Source organism: Kogia breviceps, chromosome 3 (genome assembly GCF_026419965.1).
Source record: "Kogia breviceps isolate mKogBre1 chromosome 3, mKogBre1 haplotype 1, whole genome shotgun sequence".
Taxonomy (NCBI): Eukaryota; Metazoa; Chordata; class Mammalia; order Artiodactyla; family Physeteridae; genus Kogia; species Kogia breviceps.
Genome location: NC_081312.1, coordinates 84,369,884 through 84,396,549, shown reverse-complemented (window position 1 = coordinate 84,396,549; position 26,666 = coordinate 84,369,884). Strand labels below are relative to the sequence as shown.

The window sequence follows — 26,666 nt, the reverse complement described above, 5'->3', positions numbered from 1 at the left end:
GGTACTCCCTTGCCCAATTTTGATAGTAAGTGGACAAATTAAGGAGCATGGTTTGAAAAGGGCATGGTGGTTAGGAGCTCAGACTCCTTGGGGAATGAGGATCTGAGTCACCCCACCAGGTAAGCCACCTGGACCAGGAGAGGTACAAGCTGAAGGTAAAGAGAATCTAGAATGGGTAATGGAGGGATGCTGAATATCAGTGTGACACCAAGACAAGCTTCAGTAGTGAGGGCTAAGTTCAACCTACTTATTATCTTCCTGTAAGTTTCTCAGAGGAAACAATCACTAGAATTCTGGAGGGGCTAATCCCAGGCAGAGGGTGCTTACCATATGATGCAAAGAGTTCCATGGAGGCTGTGCAAAGGGGGTACTGTCATGGTTGCTACGGTGCACCACCCAGATCCTGCCTCTGGGACCAAGAAGCTTATCCCCAAGTTGCTAGGAGTGTTAGCTGCTGAACGCTCACAGCTGAGTCTCTCCCTGGGCATTTCCGTCAGCTGCTAAAGGGAGCTGCCTTGCCTGACTTCATGAGGGATAATCTGCCTAGTCAATGTTGCCGGGTGGGGGTGGGGCGTTCAACCTCAGTTGGGGCAGCTCTGAAGTGTCATCCCAACCCCGGAGCTCCCTGTGGAGGCGTCCTTTGTTGTGACTGCATCCTTGATCAATTTCTTCCTCTGCTCAGTCTTGATTCCTTCCCTCCCTCAGATGTGTTGTTTCTGAGAGCACTTCCCAATAAACTTCCTACAAGAAGCAAATCTCTGTTTCATAATGTTTCATGAGAAACCTGACCTAAGACAGTCACCTCAGTCACCTAAGATTCCAACCTTTAGGACCCAGGTGAACAAGTCTCATCCATTTGAAGGTGGACCGCCTGACCACCTTTATGTCCATGCTGTGGTTCCCTCCACCAGCCCTCACAGAATGTCAGGTGCATCCTACATCTGGCCACCTTCCACCAAATGTCCTCCAGCTTGTGCGTTTCCCCATGATAAAGCCACTGAGACTGAAGTCCCTGAGTGCATTAGATGTGGTCTGACATGCCAAGAATGAGAATGCGACCGACTCTTCCTTGGTTCTAGAGCCCTGGCCGCACATTGGAACCAAGACTGAAGCTCTTTGGAAATCCAAACGCCTCACTTCCTTCCCCTCTCCCCACCCACCCATCCCAGGTCCTGAATCAGAGGGTCTGGGAACAGCAAGGAGCATCCAGTGTTACCAGAGCTTCCCAGGCGATTCTGATTGATATCAAGATGGACAGTCACTGGGCTCAGTACTCCACTTTAATTTAGCAGCCTAAGAGTCTGTCCGTTTTTTTGGCAGCCTTCTCGATTGACTCATATGAAGCTGGCTGTCGGTGAAAACCCTCAGTTTTATTCACACATGCTTCTGCTAAGCCGCTACTTCCCCACCCTGTCCTTGTACAGTCAGTGCCTTGGAGCCAAGCCCGGATCTCTCAGTTAAGCCCTGTTCATTTTACCTTGTGAGGTTCAGGCTGTTGCTCCAGCAGGTTAGGATGTTTTGGGATCCTGAGTCTGTCTCTCAACACCTCCCCTATCCTCACTGGCTTCCTGCTACTCACAAAGTTGAGGGGCTGGTTCACTGTGGCTTTGCCCAGGTCCTGATAAACAGATGGACCGGGCTTCCCTGGTGGCGCAGTGGTTGGGAGTCTGCCTGCTGATGCAGGGGACGCGGGTTCGTGCCCGGTCCGGGAGGATCCCACATGCCGCGGAGCGGCTGGGCCCGTGAGCTATGGCCGCTGTGTGTGCGCGTCCGGAGCCTGTGCTCCGCAACGGGAGAGGCCACAACAGTGAGAGGCCCGCGTACCGAAAAATAAAAAAAACAAAAAACAAAAAACAGATGGACCAGGATGGGAGTAAGGAGGGAAGCAATCAATCAATTCTGAGGGCACTCCTTATGTGCAATGCACCACGCCCACCTGGAGAAGGATGTTGTCTAACTTATTTCCATCACACTTATGAAAATGGGTCCATTTCACAGACAGATAAACAGAGGCAGAGAAGACGAGCAATGTGTCCAAGAACCCCCGGTGGGGGGAAGAGCCGATCCTTTTCCTGCCATCTTCAGCTCTCATCTCTAGGTTTGTCATCTCTCAGAGAAAGTGACAAGGTTGGCCCTTCTGATGGGACAGAGATTTTTAGAGCTGGAAGGAATCTTGGAAATGATCAAAAACGTAACAGATCAGGGAGCTCAGGTAACTTGCCAAGATCTCACAGCTAACCTTTGCTCTGGTTGAGATTAAAATCTAGGTTTCTTGAGGACGGATCCAATGTTCCCCTAGTTACACCTCCAGGTAAGTTTGATCCAAAATGACACTTCAAAGGGAAACACACATGGGACTGATTCTTTTCCACTTCTAAGTCCAGGATGGTTCCTTCTATGATTCTAGGAGGGGTTGGCATGGGAGGACAGGCAACGTCTTCCTCCTGGGTTTCTGCAGAGAACTCTTGATCGCCTGTCCTTTTTCCCTAAGGGATTAGAGCCTCAGCACCTGCCACCCAGCCTTGTCCTTGCCTGCATTCACACTCAGTTCTCAGCGTGCAGAGGGTGGCTGGATCTGGAGCCACAGCTGGACATACAGTCGGACTGATGGACACCTCCTGGTCTTCACTGTCACGCCTGCCTCATCAGCTGTGATGGTGTGGAGGTGGTGGGAGGTTGGCGTTTGCCCGTGTTGTGACTTCACGAGTTCAGGCTGCTTGGGGGACAGCCTGCTTTAGGAGCACCCCTAACTCAGCCTGCCCTGGGAAGGTGGGTCCAGGCCCTGATGCACACAAACTGCTGGAAAAAAAAAAAAAACACAAAAAACCCAAAGAGCAAGTCAGTGAAGTTGTGGAAAGAATAGCAATATACACTGAGGAGGAAGTAATAAGAAACTGCTTTTCTCCTGTCAGCGTCTGCTAACAAGTAATAATAATAATAATATTGAGCTCATGTGAAGGCAGGGTATTAAGTACTTTACATCCATTATATTATTTAATTCTTGTAGAGTCCTGTGAGGCATAATTATCCCCATCTTACAGGTAAGAAAGTTGAGGCACAGGACTGTTACAAGATAAACCAGCTAGTAAGTGGCTGGGTTCATAGAGTAGTGAGCCCAGCCTGGCTCCCTGTGCCTGACTAGGAAACAAATCTTCAAGGATGCAACATCTGAGCCAATCTTCATTCCACAAGTAAACTAGCCACTGGCCCAAGACACTCAACAGGCCTCTGGGTTTCTGAACCCCACTGCTTCATCACGTAAGTCATGGTATCAGGTAAGAAACCCACTTAATCTGACTCTCTTGTTTGTCTGGTAACTGGGCCACTCAAAGATCTGAGTTCAACTTCCACTGCTAAACTTCTCTGATGAACAGGTTGAGAAACCAAAAAACAAGAGGTCCCCACACAAAGCTACCAAGTGAGCAAGTGACTTCGGGACCTGACCCCGGGGCTCCAGGCCACCAGTATCTCCCTGGGAGACAGCACGACCTTCCATGACACAAAGTTCTCACAGCCTTCTATGGCCCAAAGCTCGGACATGCCAAACTCTCCAGCATACCCATCTTCACAACTGATCCAGACCCAGCAGCGACTTCCCTAAGGATCTGCCTTCGGGGTTCCCAGCCTTTCCCCAGGAGGCACGTGCTCTCCAGTGCGCCCAGCAGGGGGCATCCTCGCCCTTCACCTTCTGCCCTGGGTGGGGATGAGATTGGCAGACTGAGGCACCCTCTTCTCAGCTCAGCCCAGGAGCCATTCTCCCAAACTGTGTATTCGTGTGACCCCTCTGATTTTCTCTATATCCAGTCTACCATTATTTACACAATATTTTTGTCAATTCACATTAAAAAAAACCTGAATGTATTTTTAAAGGAAAAAAAATCCCTCTTGGATGAAGGTTTTCCCAGCTCCCTTTGCTGCCTGGATTTCTTGCATTCTGAGGGCTGCTTTGCAGGATGTGGGCAGGCGAGCACAGACGAAGCTACAGTTGGGAGTCTCAAGAACAGGGTCCAGGCAGTGTCATCACTGGGTAAAGATGGGTGAGGCTTTATTCTGTGGATTCAGAGCCTCAAACTTCAGAGCCGGAGATAGAAAGGGTAAAAGAGTAAAGAGCCCTGGAATCCTTGCCTTCCTTGGGGCGCCCCCAATCCTGTGAAATGAGAGAGCCTCCACCTTCCCCATCCCCATGCCAAGGGAGAGAGAGGGGATTGTCTTTCCAGGCCCAAAATAGAGAGAAGGTTGCAGGGTGGACCAGAGGGAGGGACTTGGGTACAGGAGCAGGGGCGGCTGCAGGTGATAGGTGCAGGGGCTTTGGGAAGGGACAGGGATTTCCCTTGCAAAATGCATTCAAACAGACAGAGAGGGAACCTAATCCCAGGGAGGGAATCGGAAGAGCAGGAGACACCAGTGGGGCCCCCAGAGGGGTCCAAGGCTGGAGGGATAAGGGAGGAGAGATGAGAGACAGCAGGGCTTAGAGGGAGGGGAGGGAGGCTGAGTCCTGAGGGCACAGTGCATGGCAGCATGGAGGATTCCCAAGCTGTTTCCACAGGTTCAGTCAGGCCTTGCTCCAGGATCCACCCCAGTGGTCTTAGAGTTATTTTTCCAGGGCTTATTTTTGTGCTAGGAGCCCCCTCAGTTCCAACCCCTAGAGGCCCCCATCCTCCTGCCCTGGGCCGGACTGGCCATCAGAGGCACTTCTAGGGCCTGGGTGAGGGTCCCGCTGTTGTCAGGGGGTGGCACAAATGTCCATGGTAGGACCTGGAACAGAAAGCCGGGCCCTGAGAGGGGAAGGAAGTCTGGGGCAGAGCTCCCGGCTCCCCCAGCTGGGTTAAGAAGGGTGATGAGAGCAGATTAGGCAAGAGGAAGTGGGCTGGGCTGGACTGGGCTGTGACTGAGCTCCTGGGCCGGGCCCTGGGCCGGAGCAGAGTTAGGGCCATGAGCCCTGAGCAGCACCCCGAGCTGAGGCCCCTGCAAGCAGCCCTCCTGCCCCAAGCGTTCTCTCCCACAGGCCCTGGCACAGGGCAGAGGAGGGAGCCTGGCAGGACAGCAAGGTGGAGGCTGGTGGCTGAGGGGTGCTTGAAGCAGCCGTGTGTGGAGTGGCGGCTGGTCAGTGAGGTTTCAGGCCTCGTCCAGGTCCGGAGGGCCAAGAGGAGGGAGTCACGTGTGACGCGGGTGAGGTGCGCGATTGCCTCACTTGCACCTCATTTTCATGGGGAGGAAGCGCCGAGAAGGAAGAGTTGGGTGTTCAGCAGACTTTGCTTATTCAAAATGCTCAGTCCCAGCTGGACCCTGCTCCTCCCTCAGCTCCCACCTCCAGGGTGGTCCCAGGCTCCTCAGCTTCTGAGAGTGACCCCTGTGCTCTGGACCCCACCTCTGTGGGGGTCCCTTCCCCTGTGAGCTCCTTGCTCGCCCCCCTCAGTGTCCACCTGGGCATCAGTATCCCCAGATGGCCCCTTCCCACATCTGACCTGGGATTACCCCCGGGACGGAGAGGCCCCCTGCTCCAAGGCGGCCAGGCCTCGGGGACCTGCCTTTCAGTGCTGAGCAGCGCAGAGAAGGAAGCCCTGAGCAGGAAGTGCTGAGGCAAGGGGTGAGGGCGGGGGGCTTTGCGGAGGGGGAGCCCAGCCTCCCTGGGCCAGAGCAGCGACCACAGCCCCCCACTGCGGGCGGGCGGGACGAGGCTGGTTTAAAAGGCAGATGGGCCTCCGGCCGAAGCACTCAGCTCTGCACCCAGCTACTGCCCGCCGCGGGCTGTAAGAGTGCCCAGACTTCCGGACTAGCTGGGGCGGGTGCCATGTAAGCCCAGCTAGTCTCCCCCACCCCTCCGCCCGCCCTCCTTCCTCCCCTCCTCCTGCGCGCTGTGCCTGCCCAGCCTCTCCTAAGACGGACGCTTGGCCCTATGTCTCTGCTTAACCCTGTCCTGCAACCCCCCGGGGTGAAGGCCTATCTGAGCCAAGGGGAGCGCTTCATCAGATGGGATGATGTGAGTGGGGCTGGGCGGAGGGCTGCAGGGGTGGCGGCTGCGCTTCTTGGGGCTTTGCCGGTGGTGGGCGGGGGGCTGGCTTGGTTTATGTCTGCCAGGACTCAGGCGCCTGTGTGGCTTGGCCAGGCAGCTGACACAACTACCCAGATAAACAAACCTGTGCGGGAGGGTGTGTGCCCCGAGCCTGGGTGGTCACAGGAGGAAATTTCTTTGGGTCTGGGTCTGTCTTTCCCCAAAGCCCCGAGAAGAGAAAGGTGTGTTGCTCCCGGTCTCGGCAGTGGGAGGAAAGGTGTCCCAGAGCTGAGGCAGGGCCAGCAGCAGAGGTGAGCCGGGCCCCTACTCCCAGCACAGACAGCCCATTCCAGCCCCAGCTGGATGCCTGGACTGGAATCCTCGCCCCTCCCCACCTGGCCCCGGCCCTGTCCCTGGGATGCCCTGCTCTCCCCCAGCTGCCGTGGGGTGGCCACGAAAGGCTCCTGGACCCCAAGTGAGAACTAGAGGCTCTCCTCCCAGGGGCCTGGGAGGGAACGGATAGACTTCTGCTTCCGCCAGCTGCTCTCAGCCTGGCTCCCTGACGCCGACCCGTCTGCAGGGAAGGGGAAACCACACTTTGCCCTGCACCTCTGTCTCCACTGTGTCTGCTGCTTCCCAAACTGGGCCTGCTTCCCAGCCTCCGGTCCTCCCAGAGCCCGAAGACGTGTGTGTTGCCATAGGCCAGGGATTCTCCTGGGCGGGCCAGGGGAACAACTTGGGGCCCCTCCTTCAGGGAGGTGAGACTGCTGGGCTGGCCCAGCATGACAGTCAGCGCCGGCTGCTCCCAGGAGGGGAACCTGAAGTCTCTGGACAGGCTGCAGGGGGAGGAAGGGCCCTTAGGGCTGGTTCCTCCTCCTTACAGGTGGGATCTGAGTCTGTGAGTTAAGGCTCTCAGGCCTTTGGGGCTGGGCTGGGCTGAGTAATCTGGTTACTATGGGGAGCCGGCCTGTGGTGAGAGGCTTTCTGCTTCCCCATGAGCGGTGTGGTCACTGCGGCACGGCGGAGCCATGACCCAGGAGCCCGTGGCATGAGGGAAGTGGCTCAGAATGAAAAGTGAAGCGGCCTCTCTCCGTTCCTCTGGGAAGTGCATGTAACCTGACTGGGCAGAGGGTCATCAGGGATGGGGACGTGCTACGTGGCCTTCTCCGCAAGCCAGCGTCCGTGTACCTGGCAGGCCCGCCGCCCTCCCCAAGGCGGGGCACTTCAGGGTCCTGGATCCTGCCTCCCACGAGCAGAAATCTTCCCAGTCACGGGGCACACGCACCTGCCAGACGAGGCTCTGCTCTCAGATTGCCTTTGGCCCAGTAGGCAGATGACCTGGGTACTGGATAAGCACAATGCACAGGATGTAATCAACTCCCAGCTTACTTTTGTGTCCCACAGCCCGTTTACAATGTATTCTGTGGGAGAAGCTCCCCTATGACCCATGGAAGGAAACTCAGCCAGTCATGAGATGTTCCATTTGCTCCTGGGGAATAGACAAGCCTAGGACACTTTTCCTCACAAAGCCCAGTCTTACTCAGAAGCTAGTTATAACTCAAAACTCCAGTCTTAATTTAGAATGCCATCTTCTGCCCCACCTCCAAGAATGGTTTCAGGTGGGCTGCAGGCCCTGTGGAAAGGCCTGTGGGAGGATTCCTTGGTCTTCCTCTATGCCCACTAGGGGTGGGGTGCAGTGAGGAAGGAGGGAAAGAGGTACCAAAGTTCTTAACTGAGCAGCTGCTATCACGAAGTGGGCCTGGTGGAAGTGTAAGGCTTCTTCTTTCTCTCATGCACATTTTTGAGGATTCTTAGGAGACCCTCCCCCTGAGCTGGGGATCTCTTATTTAGGGTCCTCCTGGCATCTCTGTTTCAGGAGGTCACTCGAAATTACTTCTTTAGCCCCGCAGAATCGTTACTACCCTCAACTTCCTGCACCTTCGGCTTTGCCCCTTTCACCCACAGGCCCACTCTGGACCCAGAAAATACTCACAGGTTCATTGCCCCACAGATTCTGGGGGTTCGGGCTCACCTAACACACCAGCATCTCTCTCACCCTCTCAGTTTCCTGGGCAGGAGTCAGACCCCAGTTTGTCATGCACCACAACTGCAGGGGTGACAAATCTCTTCAAGTGCGAGCTTAAGGTGAGGGGTCAGGTACCCCAACCCTCCCTTCAGGAGGGAAGGGAAGGGAGCTCACAACACAGCTTTCTCCAAAATTAGGTTCCTCACACAGTATTCTCTTTCCCCCCATATCCTAACCGCCTCTGATCTGAGAACCTTCTTCTGGACCATTTCCTTTGTAAATTCTGCATTTGGTCTGGTTTGGTGTGCAGCAACTATCATGCCTTGTTGGAAACTTCGATTTTTAGTATCTTGTTATTTGTGCATATAAAGACCATTAAAATAAAAGGTAGGCTGTGTGCTCTGTGAGTGAAGCAGGAACTCAGAAGCAAGTTCATTTTTCACTCACTTGCTCCTTCAGCAAACGTGGCGCATGCAGCTCATGGTCTAGTACAGGCTTGTTTCCTGGGAGTCCGTGAGGCCCTTGGGGATTTCCTGGAGGGGCTTCCAGGTCTGAGAACCGGCCCCCGCCCTGTTGTTGCAGCGTGCTTCAGGAAAGGCTTTGCAGAAGCTAGTCTTTGATGGTATTTTAGGCAAGAGGGGCTGGGTGCTGAGGCTGGGAGGTGGGAAGACACTTGGGACAGCTGGGGGATGGGGCGGTGGGATTCATGGGTGGAAGGACTGGGCAGGCAGGAAGCTTAGGCAGCTTTGTGGGAGTTGGGCTCTCAGCTCTCACCGTGTTCAGCTCTCCTGGGGGTAGCATGGAGTCTTGGTGAGGGACATTCTACCTCTTTGGCTGAGCTGTGGGCCTTGAAAACAGGGTGAGGTGGGGGCCAAGACCCTGCTTGGGGTCTAGAGGGAGATCTTCTATTTGGGATTTAGAGGGGAAACCCTCTTCTCTTCCAGAAATGTCATCTCCAATCCTCTACCCCTCCCCACCCCTGGTTCAGAGCTTTTAAGGCTTATACCCAGCCCTTAGCTCTGGAGAACAAAGAGAAATGCCTGCAGATCCCTGGGACAGCCACCTCCTAGGCAGATGGTGAGCTCTGAAACCCCTGGCCTGGGCCAGGAAAGCTTGGCCTGAAGTCTCAGAGCAGGGAGCTGACTCCTTCTCTCTGCAGGAAACAACAATAGCCTCCCCGGTTATCCTCCGGGTGGATCCCAAGGGCTACTACTTGTACTGGACATATCAGAGTAAGGTAAGGCAGCCCCTACCTACCATGGCCCTGAGTTCCTGCTGATCTTTTGAGTCCAAGCAGCCTCTCGATGACACAGGGGTGGAGGTGTGGATGCCAGGAGTATAGAATAACTGGCAAGGATGGCTCTGGGGGGATCTCCTGTGGGCAGGGGCTATTTGCTTTGGGAGGGAGGATGTAGTCACTCCAACCATGGCTGCCTTGGGCCCAGATGCTTCAGCTTTAGCATCCCTTGGAGAGAGAGAGAGAAAGGAATTAGAGCTACTGCTGAAGGCTGATTCCCTGCCTGTGGTTCTGGGTAAACTTGAGGGCTCAGAGAGATCAGAGAAGGTCCTCAGCACCTGGGTGGAAGGAGGGGAGGGGGAACCTGGGGAGAGTCCAGGATGGTGGAGGGGAGGCTGGAGGTCACAGCTCCCCAGTAACTCGAGTGGCCAGGGGAGGAGTGACCAGAGAGGAAGGGAGGAGGGTCACCATGAGGAAGGAGAGCCCGATCGCTGAGAAGGGAAGGCTGGGGTCTGGGAAGCCCCACAGTCTTGGCATCTAGAGAAGGCAGCTGGCCAAGATGTGAAGGGGTGTGAAGCTTCCTCCTCGCTGCCCTTCATTCTTGACCTGATGTCTTTGTCCACATCCTGTCTTTGCTCCTACCAGGAGATGGAGTTTCTGGATATCACCAGCATCCGGGACACCCGCTTTGGGAAGTTTGCCAAGATGCCCAAGGTAAGTGGGCCCAGTAGCAGCCCAGGCTCAGCACGGCCACCAGCTCCACGGGGCTGGGGCAGGAGTCCCTGTGGGGGCAGGGAGCCTGATCTCTGGAGCCAGGGGGAAGGGTCCGTGAGCTGAGCAGAGGGTCTCTCCCTGAGCTGAGGAAGGGGCATGACTGCTCCCTGGCTTGCTGGGGCTTTGGTATCAGGGCACAGTGGATGGAGATGTTGCGTGGCCAGCTACTGCCCCTAGAGCACCCCAGGCCGTCTGGGAGGTGTTGCTGACATCCTCTCCCCCTCCACCCCGACTGCTTTGCCTGTATTTGCCTGACGCTGGCAGGAAAATTGGAGGAAAGGATTGGTGGGAAAAGCAGGATTCCCTGAGACTGGGGACTAAGAATCTGTCTTCAAATGAAAAATGGCAAACAAAATACACAGAACTCCCAGGCCCCAAAGTCTTGGTTAATCTCTTCCCGTGGGCCTCTCCCTCTCGTGGCTCCTAAGGTGGGCATGGATGCGATGCCACCCCCGTGGGCCAGATTTCACGTGGCTGAGAGGGGAAGACAGGGAGAGCCACAGTGGACAGGGACGGGCGCACACACCTCTGATCCTAACCGTGTCACGACCTGCTGCAGAGCCAGAAGCTCCGGGATGTCTTCAACATGGACTTTCCTGACAACAACTTCCTGCTGAAGACGTTCACCGTGGTGTCTGGCCCTGACATGGTGGACCTCACCTTCCATAACTTCGTTTCCTACAAAGAGAACGTGGGCAAGGTGCACGGGGGGCGCCTGGCCTGGGGCTGGGCACCTGGGACAGCCTGAGAGACCGGCCTGGGCCACGGCGTGGGGCGGCACCTTTGTGGTTGGGGGCCTGACTGCTATGCCCTGGGGTCCTGCAGGACTGGGCTGAAGATGTCCTGGCTCTGGCTAAGCACCCGCTGATGGCCAACGCCTGCCGCACTACATTCCTGGACAAGAGGTAAGTGAGCGCCTGCCTGGCCTGAGCGCGTGGGGCTAAGTGCGTCAGCCCGGGCCTTGACAGGCTGCTCTCTGCCCACCAGCCTGGTGAAGCTCAAGATGCAGCTCAACCCTGAAGGGAAGATTCCTGTGAAGAAGTGAGTCTTCCCTCCTCCCTCCCCACATGTCCTCTGAGCTCCCCAAGGCCTTCCCTCTCCAGGCCTGACCCCTCTCTTGGCCTGGTGCCTTTCTCTGCTTCTTCAGTTTTTTCCAGATGTTTCCTGCTGACCGCAAGCGGGTGGAAGCTGCCCTCAGCGCCTGCCACCTCCCAAAAGGCAAGGTGAGTGGTTCCCCCCTCCCCAGCCCACCCCCAGCATTCTCCTTCTCATCTGAGTTGCCTTGGACTGGAGGGCACCCTGGGCAGGCCTGGTGGGTATGGGGAGGGCAGGAATGACAGTTCAGTCCCAGCCAACAGCCCGAAAAGTCAGTTCACTCTAGAGCCACTGGTTCCTGATACAAGGCACAGTGATAGAACCGGGGCAGGGGGTTGAGGTGCCTGGGTTCAGAGCAGGTTGGTCTATACCCCTTCAGCTCCAATAGGAAAACATTTTTCCTTTCTTTTTACTTAAGTAATTTTTAATTACAAGTCGTATGCTGGGTCACCCCATGAGATGCCTTATGTGACTTACAAAAAGGAGCCCTCTGGGCAGATGCAGCCCTGAGCCAGGGTTCCTGCCTGGCGGGGGTAGATCTCAGGCCCCTGTCCTCCCTTGGCCAGTGCCTTTGTGGATTCCATGGAGTCTTTTCTCCCGGTAAGAATTTGGAATGTTATAAATAAATAAAACTAAGGCCTCGTAGATCACTTGTCCACATGAATCCCAGAAGGAATACTTCCCCCACACTCAACTGTACGGAGCTGGTGACCCCTTGGTGCAATGAGTCACAGGGGATGCAAGCTTGGGGTTGGGGAGAGGGTGGGAATGGGCTCCTGCTGAGGGCACCACCTGGGCTGTCACATCCACCCTCCTCTTCTCCTGCCTCCTGAGTTCCCACCTTGGCTAAGTCCTCCTTATTTATCAGCTCTCCTGCATCCCGGTAGGAGCCATTGAGCCATCTTTGCTTGCAGCTGATGGGTCCAAGATTCAGTCTAGCTATCCTGCTCAGAGCCTCTGCTCCAAACTAAGACTGATGTTGGCTTTCCAGAGTGATCCTGGAAAACATTTGATGGGTTTTTCTGGAATGGAATGCAAAGGCACAGAATCCCTGAATGCCACCAAATCTACTTTCTGTTTCTGTTTCTATGGATTTGTCTATTCTGGACATTTCATGTAAATGGAATCATACGATATGTGATCTTTGATGTCAGGCTTCATTCATTTAGCACAGTGTTTTCAAGCTTCATCCATGTTGTAGCATGTATCAGTAGTTCATTCCTTTTTATCGTGGAATACTATTCCATTGTGTGGATATACCACATTTTGTTGAACTGTTCAACAGTTGATGGACCTTTGGGTTGCTTCCACTTTGGGGCTATTATGAATAATGCTGCTATGAACGGTTCTGTCTGGACGTATGTTTTCAGGTCACTTGAGGACACACCTACGGGTGGAATTCTTCAGTCATGTGGTAACTCTATACTTAACATTTTGAGGAAATGCCACACTGTTTTCCAAAATGACTATACCATTTTACAATCCCACCAGCATTGTATGAGGGTTCCAATTTCTCCACATCTTCATCAACACTTGTTATTGTCTGTCTTTTTTTTCTTTTTTTTTACTTTAGTCGTCCTGTGAGTGTGATGTGGTATCTCATTGTGGTTTTATGTTATTTATTTAGTTTTTTGGCCACACCACCCGTCTTGCGGGATCTTAGTCCCCCAACAAGGGATCAAACCCGCACCCCCTGCAGTGGAAGTTCAGAGTCCTAACCACTGGACCGCCAGGGAATTCCCCTCATTGTGGTTTTGATTTGCATTTCCCTAATGACTAATGATGCCGAGCATCTCTTCATGTGCTTATTGGTCATTTGCATATCTTCTTTGGAGAAATATCTATTCAAATTCATTGCCCATCTTTCAGTTGAGTTTTCTTTTAGTGTGACGTCGTCTACTACTGGATATCTGATTTGCAAATATTTTCTCCCATTCTTTTTACTTTATTGACAGCATCCTTTGGAACACTAAAATTTTTAATCTGGATGAAGTCCAATCTGTCCATTTCTTGTTATCGTTCCTTGTGCTTTTTGGTGTCTCCAACTACTGTTGTTGAATTGTCTATTTCTCCCTTCAATTCTGTCAGTTTTGCTTCGTGCATCTTGGGGTTCCATTGTTAGGTGCATTGTTTGTATGCAAATTGCTTCTTTTTGAAAATTTATCCTCCATTTAAAAAGAAAAAGATAGCCCACAGCTCTGGCAAACAGGGTAGCTTGCTTCTGACCTCTTTTCTTCCCAGTTCTGGTCATTCTTAGTTTGAATCCTGTCCCAGCCAAGAGACTAGCCAGTACCAATCCAGGGGCAAAGCAAACCAGCCAAGATGCTCTCTGCTCAGCAACCAGGGCCTTGAAAAGTGGGGCCTCAGGGTGCCCTTGATGATCTTCTGTCTGCCCTGAGCCCTCCCTCTCCCCAGGCCGCCTCACGCAGGGCTGGGCCTAGTCTGTGGTTCTTAGTGCTGGAAGGTGGGGGCAGGAGTCATCAGGTGACTCTCTATCCCCCCCAGAATGATGCCATCAATCCCGAGGACTTCCCAGAATCCGTCTACAAGAGTTTCCTCATGAGCCTTTGTCCTCGGCCAGAAATAGATGAGATCTTCACATCCTAGTGAGCTTCTTGGGATGGGCTGGTCTTGGGGAAGGGGTGGTGGCTAAAATTCCCACCTGCCATGCTGACAATTAGGTAGCGTCGCTGGAGAAGGGGGTTGTTCAAGTCCCCACCACACACACCCCCGCCCCCAGCCCAGGGGATATAGAGGGGACCTGTGCTCCTCTCTTTGGCCTGCAGCCACGCCAAAGCCAAACCCTACATGACTAAGGAGCACCTGGCCAAATTCATCAACCAGAAACAGCGCGACTCCAGGCTCAACTCCCTGCTGTTCCCGCCTGTGAGGCCTGACCAGGTGCAGGGCCTCATCGACAAGTATGAGCCCAGAGGCATCAACGTGCAGAGGGGTGAGGACTAAGGGAACTTCTGACCCTCCACGGTCCTCTCCGGTCCTGGCAGCTGGGCTGCTGCCCTGACAACCACCCCTGTCTCCCAGGCCAGCTATCCCCCGAGGGCATGGTATGGTTTCTCTGCGGGCAAGAGAACAGCGTGCTGGCCCGGGACAAGCTGCTGCTGCACCACGACATGACGCAGCCACTCAACCATTACTTCATCAACTCCTCCCACAACACCTACCTGACAGGTGGGCCCTGGCGACCTCACTGCCAGCCTCTCCTTTTACGGGGGCTGTTCCTGCTCCCTGAATCCCCTGCAGGGGTTGCCCACGGGCTGCCCGCGATGGAGTGGGGCGGGGCAGAGCTGGACTGCCCTTGAGTGAAGCCCCCACCCCTCGCCCCTCCTCTGGCTCAGCTGGCCAGTTCTCAGGCCTTTCCTCTGCCGAGATGTACCGCCAGGTGCTGCTGGCGGGCTGCCGCTGCGTGGAGCTGGACTGCTGGAAGGGGAAGCCCCCTGATGAGGAGCCCATTATCACCCATGGCTTCACCATGACCACAGACATCTATTTCAAGGTGAGACTCCTCGTGTGGAGGCTGGTGGCAGCGGCACTAGGGAAGGGCCCTGGGCCATGAGCTTTCTGGGGTTGGAGGGAGTGAGGCCAGAGATGGGGGATGGCTGGGAGGCCTTGGACCAGTGTGGGTGCTAGAGAGGACCAGAAGAGACACAGGGCCAAGAGTGGCCCTCCAATTCTATGTGTGTGTTGAAACTGGGGAGTGGGGAAGGATGCCGTTGAGGGAGGGGAAGCCTGGAGGCACAGCCCAGACCTCCCCATGGGGTCCCCTTCTCCTCTAGGAAGCAATTGAAGCTATTGCAGAAAGTGCCTTTAAGACCTCCCCTTATCCGGTCATCCTGTCATTTGAAAACCACGTGGACTCGTGCGTATCCAGGCCATCCAGCCTCACTCTCTACCCTGTCCCCATCTCCCACCTGCAGCTGCCCTCCCCACAACTGTCCCCAGCCTCTAGCCATGCCTTCTGGCTCTCTCCCGGGTCTCAACACAATCTCCTTGGGACCCCAGGCTCTCCTGCTTGTGTCCCTGACTCCCCAACATCTTGAGCCCGTGATCTGGCTCATCAGGGGGCACAAAAAGATGGACAAGAGGGTGGAGTGGAGCTGCTGAACCACACCCACTTCTGCTCCCTGCAGACCCCGCCAACAGGCTAAGATGGCCGAGTACTGCCGAACGATATTTGGGGATATGCTGCTCACAGAGCCACTGGAAAAGTTCCCAGTGAGTTGACTTCACTGTGGGGCATCTGGGTCTGAGGGCTGGGGAGCCAGGGCAGGGTGCCAGATTAAGGAGGCAGATGTCCCCAGAGGATGCTGGGGTTCATTTGGGAGGACGTGGGGCTGGGGTCCTATCATCTACCACGTCAGGCACTGTGCTGGGCTTGGGGGGTATGTCAGTAGCAGAGGGGCAGTCCCAGCCTTCAGATCACTTACGCTCTAGTCAGGAGGCAGACAAGTAACCAGGCCATTACAACCAGTGGCTGCTATGAGAGTACCTGGGGCTCCAGATCTGGTCTTGAGGATCAGGGAAGGCTTCCTGGAGGAGGTGATGGCTAAGCTGAAACCTGAGGGAAAGAATGGATTTATCTTGGTGAGAGTGGGGAAGGGTGTTCTAGGCAGGCTGAGTAGTTGAGAAAAGATCACTGAGGAGCTGGGATAAGTTGGATCAGGCAGGGGTTTAGTGCACGAGGTGGCAGTGATGAGAGGAGAGGCTGGAGAGTTAGGCCAGGGGCAGGTGGAGCATCGCTTGCCATGCAGGAGCTTGGGCTACACCCTGAAGGTGAGGAGATAGTGCTGAGGACCCTCTCTCCTCTCCCACAGCTGAAACCAGGCATCCCCCTGCCCAGCCCTGAGGATCTCCGAGGCAAGATCCTCATCAAGAACAAGAAGAACCAGTTTTCTGGTCCTGCAGCCCCCAGCCAGGAGCTGGGTGGGGAGGCTGAGGGGAGCGGCCCACCCGATGTCCCTGTGGGTGAGGACACAGGTGAGTTGGCCTGGGAGGAGTGGGGGTGGCCGTGGAGGAGCATCTGGAATGGGAGAGAGGGGCTGGGCCTGGAGGGGAGAGCCAGCCTGGTGCAGGGGTCTCCCCCGCCCCCAGTGCTGATGGAGCTGTATGTGGCAGCGTGGGCTGGTGAGGAAGGGGCTGAGCTGGAGGAGGAAGAGGTGGAAGAGGAGGAGGAGGAGTCAGGAAGCCTGGATGAAGAAGAGATGAAGAAGATGCAGTCAGATGAGGTGTGTGGGGAGCCCCGAGGCCCTTCTGCCAGCTCCACTGCAGAGCCCTCCAGGTGGGGGCGTGGGACTGGGTCCCTGGGCTCTGACCTGGGGTCTGACCTGGCCTCTTCCCCATCCGTCCCCCTTCTCCCTAGGGCACAGCGGGCCTGGAGGTGACGGCTTACAAGGAGATGTCCAGCCTAGTCAATTACGTCCAACCCACCAAGTTCATCTCCTTCGAGTCCTCTGCCCGTGAGTTAGCATGCGGTGGTGGTAAGCTGGAAGTTAGGCTAGATTCAGGAGAAGGCCCTTAGGAAGCGTGTCCTGACGCCAGAGCAGCCTGATGGGTGGAGGTGAGAGCGAGGTGGTCCTCCCTCTCCTTGGGCTGGGGGCCCTGTTTATAAATACCCAGCAGAGGAGCCAGACAAAGGCATGTTTAAGTGGCAGTGGCTCCCAGTGTCCCATCACTGTACTGAGAACTTGGCACCAAGCAGAATGCTCTGGAGTGTGTCGGTGACAGGCAGGTCATTTACCAAGGGCCACCTCGGCCGGGCGGCCTGGGGCTCCTGCAGCTTCCTTCTGTGGCTGCCTGGGCATGAGAACTCCTGGGAGGGGGAGGAAGGCAAAGAATCCAGCCAGCGCACATCTGCCCCTCGTTCCCTTCCCTTTCTGAGCGCGTCCATGCTGTTTACCTTTATCTTCTCCGGACATGCGCGCAATGAGCTCCTCGCACCCTCTACGCACAGCCCCGACACGAACACCTTTTTCTGTGTGCACTCTGCAGCACTGGCTCCTCATCCCTGAAGGCCCAGCCTGCACCCCATCCTGTGCACCACCCTTGCTGTGCGCCTCTCACCCCTGCACCCTGCTCCCTGTGCATCACAGCGTGTTCCTGATCCCCGGGCTCATCGCTGCGTGTTTCCCACAACCTATGCGTCCACCCAGGGCATGTACCGCACCCTTTAGGACTCTGGCACGCACTTCCCATCCCTGTGCATATGTATCCACTGTGTGTACCCTTTACCTCCAGCACACACTGCTACCCACACAGATCTGCACCTTCCCCACCCCGGGGGGTGACCCGTCAACCCTCAGCCCTCTGTGGAAACGCTAGGTTGGAGGCATCTCTGTGCTGGAGGGAGCCACGCCACAGGGGAGGGCAAGTCTGTGGGAGGGGACAGGCTGACGCGGACTCTCCTTCCTCTTTCTCCCCTACACAGAGAAGAACCGAAGTTATGTCATTTCCTCCTTCACGGAGCTCAAGGCTTACGACCTGCTCTCCAAGTCCTCAGTGCAGTTTGTAGAGTATCCTTGAAACCTCAGTAGCCAGCGTCCCTGGTGGGGTGGAGGGAAGGGGGAGGCCTGGGGCGGGGCTCGCAGGGGGCCTGTGGGTCTTCCCGGTCCGGTGCAGGTGGCTTTGCTGGCTCCTATACCCTGCGGCAGCTACAACAAGCGCCAAATGAGCCGCATCTACCCCAAGGGCACCCGCATGGACTCCTCCAACTACATGCCCCAGATGTTCTGGAATGCTGGTTGCCAGATGGTTGCCCTCAACTTCCAGACGATGGGTGAGGCCATGCTGAGGCCCTTAAGAACCTTCCCCTGCCCCTCCCACCTTTACCCCTTCCCTGGGGAGGGGGGGGGTCTTTGGAACAGACCTGGGGGCGGGTGGGGGGGCTGATGTTCATTTAGGCTCTGGGCGCATGTGCATGTGTGTGAGCGTTTAGTGCAGCTCATGCCTATGTGACTGCACGTATACGAGTATGTCTGTGATGATGCCAGGGTGCTGGCATGGGTTCTGGCTGCTCGGCCTGAGTGGGTCTGTGGGAACACCTGCTCCACTGGCCTCAACTCCCACTGTGAGCTTGGGGTCTGGTTGTGGCTTTGCTCCTGCTGACTCCAGGTCGCGGGCCCTTGCTGAGAGATGAGACCCTAAGGAACCAGGCTGGGACATGAGAAACCCTCATCCTCACGGTCCACCCAACCTCCCCATTTCCGAGACGGGAAAGGCTGGGAAATGTGGAAAGAGGGGCTGCATGCAGACCCAGAGCTGGGCCGCCCTTCCTGAGTGCCCTTGTCCCCCCAGACCTGCCCATGCAGCAGAACATGGCGCTCTTTGAGTTCAACGGGCAGAGTGGCTACCTCCTCAAGCATGAGTTCATGCGTCGGTTGGACAAGCAGTTCAACCCCTTCTCGGTGGACCGCATCGACGTGGTGGTAGCCACCACCCTTTCCATTACGGCAAGGCCCTGAGGTGGACAAGTGGCCGGGAGGGCTGGGGTCTTGAGGAGAAAGACACAGGAGTCCCACTCCTCCATTCCCAACCCCCTCCCCTCATATCCCGAAAACTTCAGCCCCAGCCAGTTCGTGCAGTAGCAAGTTGCCTTGGAAACTGCCTCCTCCTCAGCACTGGAGGCTGCCTCTTGGTCCCCATGGAAACCAAGGGGAAGGGCTGAGGCTGGGGTGGGGGAGGGGAGAAGAGTGGGGCAGCAGGAGCCCCAGGCCCCCGGGGGGAGGGCCCTGTTCCTTCCTCGATGGGGAGGGAGGTGGGGAGGCCCACACCTCTTCCCTAAATGCTGGAAGCACCCTGGGTGCCAGAGCTTAGCTGTAACCCTTAAGCCACACAGCCTCTACTCTGTGGCCAGAATTGAATGGGGCTCTTCACAGTACCCAAGAATGGATGTTTCAGCTAGGGGGGCTGGAGGCCCTAAGTTCTGGGGAACGGCCTGGGTGGGGGAGCTGATGCTGGTCTCCCGTGGGCCCCAACCTCCAGGTGATCTCTGGGCAGTTCCTGTCAGAACGCAGTGTGCGCACCTATGTGGAAGTGGAGCTGTTTGGCCTTCCTGGGGACTCCAAGAGGCGCTATCGCACCAAACTGTCACCCAGTACCAATTCCATCAATCCTGTCTGGAAGGAGGAGCCCTTTGTCTTTGAAAAGGTGGGGTGGCTAGATCAGGGCAGGGGCTGGGATCTGTCCCTAGTTCTTGGTCTCTACTTGTAGAAGAGAAAATACATAAAGGGATTTCCTTGATCCTCCTCCTCTCCCCACCCCTCATCTGTGCCCTCCTGAGTTTCAAGAGTCCAAAAACCAAGTTTACAGAAATTTACTTTGTGGGCAAGTTTTGTATGTGTGTGTACATGTGTGTATGTGCATGCTTGTCCATGTTACGATTAGAGGCAGAAATGTGAACTCCCAGACCAGGGTGCAGGGACCCAAGGAATCTCGGGGGCCTTTTGCTCCCATTGGATACTTGTTGACAAAGCTTCCAAGGGCTGTCTGCACCAGGCCCACTGGAGCCCTGGGGTGCATGTCCAGCTCTCTGCCCTGAGTGGACCAGCCATGCCATGAGCCGTTAGGATGTCTATGTGTGTGGCTTAGAGTGGGCCCTCTGTCCTCACCAAATCCAGTAAAGCCTGCCATGTTCTCACACTGACCCTAGATTTCTGGAATCAGGGAAGGGGGGCAGCTTGGTCACTCTCTCCCCTCTCTAGCTTGTCCTGTCCTGAACTCTCCCCAGATACTGATGCCTGAGCTGGCCTCCCTCAGGGTGGCTGTGCTGGAGGATGGCAACAAGTTTCTTGGACACCGCATCATCCCCATAAATGCCCTGAATTCTGGTAAGGATAGGGGTTCTTCTTTGCTGTTCCCAGTGGGTCTGAGACCAAGACCAGCATCAGGATCCCGTCCAGAGTGTGGGGCAGCTTCAGGGAGGTGGCCTTGTCATGTTATCGGCCCGGGAAAGTGGGGCAGGAAGAGTACCTCTCCAGGAAACTGAGAGAGGTGGGGACTCTGCCCATCCAACAGAATGTCTCTAATTCTCTTGGAACTACTGGGGCAGTTTCCCAAGTAGCTGACACTTATTGGGCACTTAAAATGCTTTACTGGCTTATAACACTTTCTCACTTAATCCTAACAATAACCACACGAGGTAGAACCAGACTAAAGCCAGAAGTGGCGAGTCCTGGGCTGCTGGTGAGCAGTGCTGGGCAGCAGTGGGCTCTGGCTCATTGGCCACCCGGTCATGTCCCACAGGATACCACCATCTGTGCCTGCACAGTGAGAGCAACATGCCGCTCACCATGCCTGCGCTGTTTGTCTTCCTGGAGATGAAGGACTATGTACCTGACACCTGGGCAGGTGGGAGGCCCGTGGAATGTTGGAAGCCCCAGCGTGTCCCTCCCCTCTCCTCTCTCTGCAAGCCAGCCTCCAGAGGGGGGCAGGACAGGGTATCCTGGCGTAGGTGAGGATGGGGGAGGCTCCCAGGTACATCTCCTTATCAGGCCCACCATGTCCCTGTGCACCCAGATCTCACGGTGGCCCTCGCCAATCCCATCAAGTTCTTCAGTGCCCATGATAAGAAGTCTGTGAAGCTCAAGGAAGCCATGGGAGGCCTGCCTGAGGTCTGTGTTGTCAGTTCTACTGCCAGGGGCCCCCACGAGCTGCACTCTGTCTGTGGGAAGATGAGGGAGGGGGCAGAATCCAGGGCTCAGGGAGAGAGGCACATTCCTAACACGCTCTCCCTACACAGAATCCCTTCCCTCTCGGGAGTCCAGTTGCCCACCAGGTCAATGGGTCATCGGCTCCAACGAGCAACGGGTCAGCAGGTACGCACTGCGGGGTCCCCCCACCTACCGGAAGGGTCTCGACCTCTCCGCTGCGCTGCACCGGTAGGCACATCCCAGACGGGCGGCAGTTCTCTATAAAAACAAAAACAACCCCGAGAAAACTTTCACCTGGGGAGGGAACGGCTGCATGTGAAGCCTCGGGCTGGGCAGTGCGCAGCAGGGGGCCCACACCGCCACCCCCGGGAGGCGCGGGAGCGGCCGAGCCGAGGGCACCGAGAGCCTCTCCTTTGGCTCTTGCAGCAGCCGGGGCCAAGGCCAGGGAGGAGGCCACGAAAGAAGCTGCGGGTAAGGCCTGCTGAGACCGAGTGACGTTGGCGTCGAGCCCGGGGAGGGTCCGGAACTCGGGGTGGGGGGCGGTACCCGGGTGGCGCGCACCTCACCCCTGCCCCAGCAGAGCCGCGGACCGCCAGCCTGGAGGAGCTGCGGGAGCTGAAGGCCGTCGTGAAGCTGCAGCGGCGGCACGAGAAGGAGCTGCGGGAGCTGGAGCGGCGCGGCGCGCGGCGCTGGGAGGAGCTGAAGCAGAGGGGCGCGGCGCAGCGGGCCGAGTTCGGGACGCCGGGAGCTGGGGGCAGCGGCGAGGGCCGGGGCCGCAAGCTCGGCCCGGGGAAAGGCTCCCGCAAAAAGAGGTAAGGTGGGCGGAGGCATCCTGCCCCCCCGCGGCTCGGGCGCGGGCGGCCTGGGGCTCACGGCTTGTCCCCACATGGCCTCCGCAGGACCCCGCCGGGCGTGGAACCCGCCGGGGCGGCGCCGGCCGAAGGACCCGAGGGCGCGGACGCGCGTCTGCGAGAGCTGAGGGAAAGGCTGGAGCTGGAGCTGCTGCAGCAGGGCGAGGAGCAGTGCGAGTGTGTCCTGAGGCGCAGGGAGCAGCAAGTGGCCGAGGTGCCAGCGGGGGGGGGGGGGGGGGGGCGGGGGGCGGGGAGGGAGCGAGGGGCAGACCGACCCCACACCCTCCGCACAGCCAAGGGCATCTCTTCCGTCTTAGCTTAGCCGGTCCTTCCTCTCCCTCAGCAAATGACCAAGATGATGGAGCTGGCCAGAGAAAAACAGGCTGCAGAGCTGAAGACCCTCAAGGAGACTTTGGAGACGTATGCCTGCCTCCCTTCTACGCCTGACTCTTACCTCCCAGGAGGGCCCAAGCCGCAGGAAGCATCTTCCTGATGCCTGTTTCTCTGCAGTGACACCAAAGAGATGAAGAAAAAGCTGGAGGCCAAAAGGCTGGAGCGGATCCAGGCCATGATGAAGGTCACCACAGACAAGATGGCTCAGGAGAGGTGAGCCCTGGAGGGAAGGCGCAGGACTCAAACTCCAGGCCCAGTGCTGAGCAGGAACCACACTGGGTGGGAAGGGGCCTTCCTACAAGTGGGTCCTGACTTGCTTCCCAGAGATGTGCCTGTCTCCTGGTTCTGGAAAGTTAATTCTACTTCCGTCACCTCTGATCAGAGAATGTCCTCCTTGGGGAAAACACAGATGCCACCACTATTTGAGGAGAGAAGAGAATTTAAGGGAAAATCAAGTGTGTAAAGAGGGAGGTGAAACCTTGGGAGAGCTGATTCCCACCTGCACTTTCCCATGCATGCCTTGAAGAACAGTGCGTTTTAGTGAGGAAGCCCTTCCCTCAAAGGGCCCCCAGGGCTCCCAATATCTCCTTAGATCCTCCTTGGGTCCCCATGCTTACCCCTCTGGCTGGTTCCCAGACCAGACATAGATGCATGCCAGCCACAGAGGGTTCTACGATGGAGCTCTCATGTTGCCTACACCCTGTGGAGACTTTATCTCATCCACCTCTTCCCAGGGGCCTCCTGCCCTCTCTGAAACTCTGATCACTCCAACAGGTTGAAGAGAGAGATTAACAACTCCCACATCCAGGAGGTGGTGCAGGTCATCAAGCAGGTGTGTAAGAGCTGTGCCCTTCCCAAACACACACTCTCTCTCTGAGGGAAGGAGTGGCCCCAAGGCCTTTACTTTGCCCTTAGGAGATGCACTGTTTAGAGTGGCCCGCCAGCTAGGGATGCGGGGAGAGGCAGTAGAGGGGAGGGGCTTCCCCTAGGCCATCCAGGGTTCTGACCTTTGTGCAGAGGTTGGGATACCAGCCTAAAGGAGTCTGTCTTTGGCCAGCTGCCCTCGATGGAAATGATATGGGCCAGCTGGCCAAGGGGAGGTGGGATTGGGGTGGGTGGGTAAGAGGAAGCAAGGGGGCTTCCAGAGTCAGGCTTCCAGAGAGTCAGAAGAGGAAGGAAAGCCCTGTGAAGAATGGCCCTAAAGCTCCCTGGGGATTACTAACAGCAGTAACAGAGCTACCAGCTCCTGAGTCCTGACCTTGTGCAGGCACTAAGCTGGGTGCTTCACATGAACTGTCTCATATAATCCTTCACGATCCAACAAGATAGGTACTATTATCCTCATGTTACAAATTAAAAGCAAAACAAAACAAAACAAAAACCCCAGTTTTTCAAAGGTTAAGGAATTTGTCCAAAGGCTCACAGCTGGTTAACTGGGATTGTAGCTGGATTTCAGCCCAGATTGCCTGCCTATGCTGTTCTGATTCTCTGTTTCTCACTCCTGCCCAGATGACGGAGAACCTGGAGAGGCACCAGGAGAAGCTGGAACAGAAGCAGGCAGCCTGCCTGGAACAGATCCGGGAGATGGAAAAGCAGGTGACGGGGGGACCACTACCCTGGCCCACAGCAGAGCTGTCCTGGCTCCAGGGTGTAAAGGGACCCAGCTCCGGGGAGCTGCCAGTCAAGAGGTGGATGGTGGTGGGGGACTCGCCCCTCTCCAGGGGGTCAGGGCTCTGATTCCCAGGGGATCATGAAGCAGCTCTGCAGATCTCTTTGCTTGGTTGGCATTCCCTCTCCTGAAAGACCCCCTGATGGGCTCCACTACCCCCACCTCCCACCCTGATCTCCTGGGAGGTCTGAACAAACCAGGCATCTCCTGGTTCCAATGTTCAGGCGAGGAAGAGTGGGCAGATGGCCCATCCTGAGCCAGGGGGTGGTCCTTGCTGTCCCCACAGTTCCAGCAGGAGGTGCTGGAAGAGTACGAGGCCAAGATGAAGGGCCTGGAGGTGGAAGTGAAGGAGTCGGTGAGGACCTGCCTCAGGGCCTGCTTGCCCTCTGTGGAGGAGGACAAGCCTGAGAGGCCCTGCAGGGTCTCCAGGGAGCTGTGTGAGCAGGATGCACTCACAGAGAAGACAGATGCCCAGGAGAGCCTCCTCTGATGCCCCCATGCCCTTGGGACGTTCTGCAAGGACATTCACCCTTCTCTGGGACGTGGGTCCATTCCCCATGGAGGAAAGGGCCCCAGCACTGTGAAGCTGTGGGAAGCTGGAGCTCCCTTGGACTCTGGAGCCCCTTTCTCAACAGCCAGGCTAAGTAGGAGGCAGGAACCAGGCCATCTGGGGCCCATCTGGGGCCTGGAGGTCCTCTCCAAGCCAACATCCTGCTCCTCCTCCTTCCCCTTCCCCTCTGAATAAGTGTCTATCACATGTTTGATGAGGGCAAAAGAATATGAACTTGGAGGCAGGAAATGGGGTCCTGGCCCCACTCTGCATTTCCTAGTGTGCCACTCTGGACTCAGTTTCCTCACCTGGAAGGTTAGGCCTGGCCACCTGGAACCTCCACTCCATCACCTGTAGTTCAAGCAGGTCCAAACTCCAAACTCTCCTGCCATAAGGCGGGCAGCTCACCCTGGCTTCTAGGCCGCATCTTGGGCTTGCCCTGAGTTGGCCTCATTGTCAGCTCCCTGACACTCCCAGCACTTCCTTCCAGCTCCCTGGGTACAGCTGCTCCCAGGATCCCAGACTAAGGTGCTTTCCCTGCCTCCTGCCCTTGGGGGATGGGAGGCTGATGAGGAAAAGCTGCCTCAGCTGTGTGGCCCTCAGGCCACTGAGACAACTGGGGCTGCGGGTGAGGGGAGAAGGACGGCCTTTTGTGCACTCTCCTACCCAGAGCCCAGCCACCCCTTTTCCTAGGCCTGGGGGGTACTTCCCAGCATGTGCCCCCGCTCAGGCTGTCTGACAAGGTCAGCACCATTTTCTCTCCTGACTTTATGAGGTTTATTTATTTTTCTCTTTCTTACTCCTACTAAAGAACCCTGTCTCAAGATTTCCTGCCTAAGCCTGGCCTCTGTTCTACAGCTAAGAAAGGTGGGGGTTGGTGGGGTGGTGGTGGCAGGGCTTCCCTGGTGGTGCAGTGGTTAAGAATCTGCCTGCCAATGCAGGGGACACGGGTTCAAGCCTTGGTCCGGGAAGATCCCACATGCCATGGAGCAGCTAAGCCCCCATGCGCCACAACTGAGCCTGCGCTCTAGGGCCCGCGAGTCACAACTCTGAACCCCGAGCACCTAGAGCCTGTGCTCTGCAACAAGAGAAGCCACTGCAATGAGAAGCCCGCGCACCGCAACTAGAGAAAGCCCGCGCGTAGCAACAAAGACCCAATGCAGCCAAAAATAAATAAAAGAAATGGGGGGGCAGCGGAGTGGAGTGCCCCCCAAATGAAGTGGGCTGGGGAAAAAGTCCATGAGAGTTGACCCGGGCATTAGGTCCCTTCTAGAGCCCAGTGGAATGGCTGTGCCTCTGGACTTGAAGAGGATTCACTTCCCCATCTGCTGGCCCTGATGCCACAACCACTGGAAAATGATGTCACCCTTCTGCTCCAGTGCTCACCAGATGTGGCCCTTCCTTGTCTCCACCCTCAGGGCTGGAGCAGAAGAGCCTCCTGCAGAGGTGCCCCCCACCCTCTTGGGGAGTCGCAAGCTGTCAGGCCACCTGGTCCCCTTTAGGCAGACTTAGAGTGGTCGTATTCTCAGGCTCCTGTGGCAGTTATGGTTGACCCAAACACAGGCTGTAGAGAGGCTTCTGGGCAGCTATTCACTGCACCTATTGACATAGTCCCAAATCCCAAATGAAAACAGACACTGGCTTTGGAGAGGCAGGGTGGGCATTGATTCTGGGAAGAGGATGTTTTCTTATCAGAGTTATAGCAAATGCCATTAGCCCCTCCCCCCATCCCTCTGGGGGCTTGATCTCTGGGATGCTAGCAGTCCCTGGCTGCAGGGTGAGGCTAGGGGGTCTCCGCCTGTCATTGGTCAGCCTGCATACACACTGGAGACAGCGGAGGGCGGGACACCTACACCCCAGGGCACTGCCCTGTCTTCAGCACTCCAGCTGAGCACTCAGCTGCCCCATCTCCTCCCCAACCCAGGGGTAGAACCTCACAGGGATGAGGATCCAGGCCTAGAGGAACTCACTGACCTGGGCATGGGGCATAAGCCAGAGCCAGTGCCAAATAGGGCCCACTGGGCAGTCCCCAGCTTTGACCAATGACCGTTCAGGGGAAGAAGACTGCCTTCTCTTTGCCCCTCAGTCAGGCCAGGCAGAGTCTCTAGGCCTCCAGTCTGGGGCTGAGAAGCCCAGGAATGGTGAAGGGGATGCAATCCTCCCTCCTGTAGAGGCCTCTGCACAGCAGGCTGGGGGCTTCCCAGGAGGACAGGGCAAATACCCACCTCCCTGCTTTCTGTCCTCTGGAAAAAGGGTAGGGTGCCCTTGGGGAAATGCCATAGTCCTTGGGCCCTGGACGTGAATTAATCTCTGGCCTCAGGGGATGTGCAGAGTAAGAACTGATGCCCTCCCTCAGGGCTCTAGAGCAAGGGAAGAGCACCTGGCCTCCACTCCTGCTGCAGATCTGTGGGGCTGGG

At 56.4% G+C, this 26,666-nt stretch overlaps 1 protein-coding gene and 1 long non-coding RNA gene across 9 annotated transcripts; one reads left to right on the top strand and one right to left on the bottom strand.

Moving 5' to 3' along the window:
• Positions 1-1,172: 1,172 nt before the first annotated feature.
• Positions 1,173-21,439, bottom strand: LOC136793814 (uncharacterized). Its single transcript, XR_010839648.1, has 3 exons — positions 21,353-21,439; positions 20,980-21,044; positions 1,173-2,799 (listed from the first exon to the last, which is right to left on the bottom strand). It is a non-coding gene; the product is annotated as an uncharacterized lncRNA (long non-coding RNA).
• PLCB2 (phospholipase C beta 2) lies at positions 5,864-25,075 on the top strand. 8 transcript variants are annotated; one of them, XM_067028961.1, is made up of 32 exons: positions 5,864-5,980; positions 9,178-9,255; positions 9,901-9,969; positions 10,589-10,729; positions 10,855-10,934; positions 11,017-11,070; positions 11,177-11,252; positions 13,630-13,730; positions 13,911-14,077; positions 14,167-14,313; positions 14,481-14,638; positions 14,919-15,001; positions 15,273-15,357; positions 15,957-16,119; positions 16,258-16,367; positions 16,502-16,598; positions 17,567-17,651; positions 17,790-17,914; positions 18,433-18,587; positions 19,120-19,284; positions 19,865-19,964; positions 20,380-20,484; positions 20,653-20,747; positions 20,876-20,951; positions 21,213-21,257; positions 21,367-21,598; positions 21,686-21,851; positions 21,981-22,057; positions 22,148-22,243; positions 22,805-22,862; positions 23,540-23,626; positions 23,986-25,075. In XM_067028961.1, the coding sequence occupies exons 1-32, from the start codon at positions 5,897-5,899 to the stop codon at positions 24,187-24,189; spliced, it is 3,564 nt and encodes a 1,187-aa protein (XP_066885062.1). In that variant the 5' UTR covers positions 5,864-5,896; the 3' UTR covers positions 24,190-25,075. The 8 variants fall into 8 exon arrangements, with proteins under 8 accessions (XP_066885062.1, XP_066885061.1, XP_058914991.1 ...); XM_067028960.1 differs by having other exon boundaries at positions 21,364-21,598; XM_059059008.2 differs by having other exon boundaries at positions 20,876-21,257.
• Positions 25,076-26,666: the final 1,591 nt, after the last annotated feature.

Excerpts from the sequence above, each read along its gene's own strand:
- PLCB2 (XM_067028958.1), top strand. The coding sequence starts at position 5,897 with ATGTCTCTGCTTAACCCTGTCCTGCAACCCCCCGGGGTGAAGGCCTAT. Across the intron at positions 14,078-14,166 it reads AGGCATCAACGTGCAGAGGG|GCCAGCTATCCCCCGAGGGC; the intron begins GTGAGGACTAAG and ends CCTGTCTCCCAG. Across the intron at positions 18,588-19,119 it reads CCACCACCCTTTCCATTACG|GTGATCTCTGGGCAGTTCCT; the intron begins GCAAGGCCCTGA and ends CCCAACCTCCAG.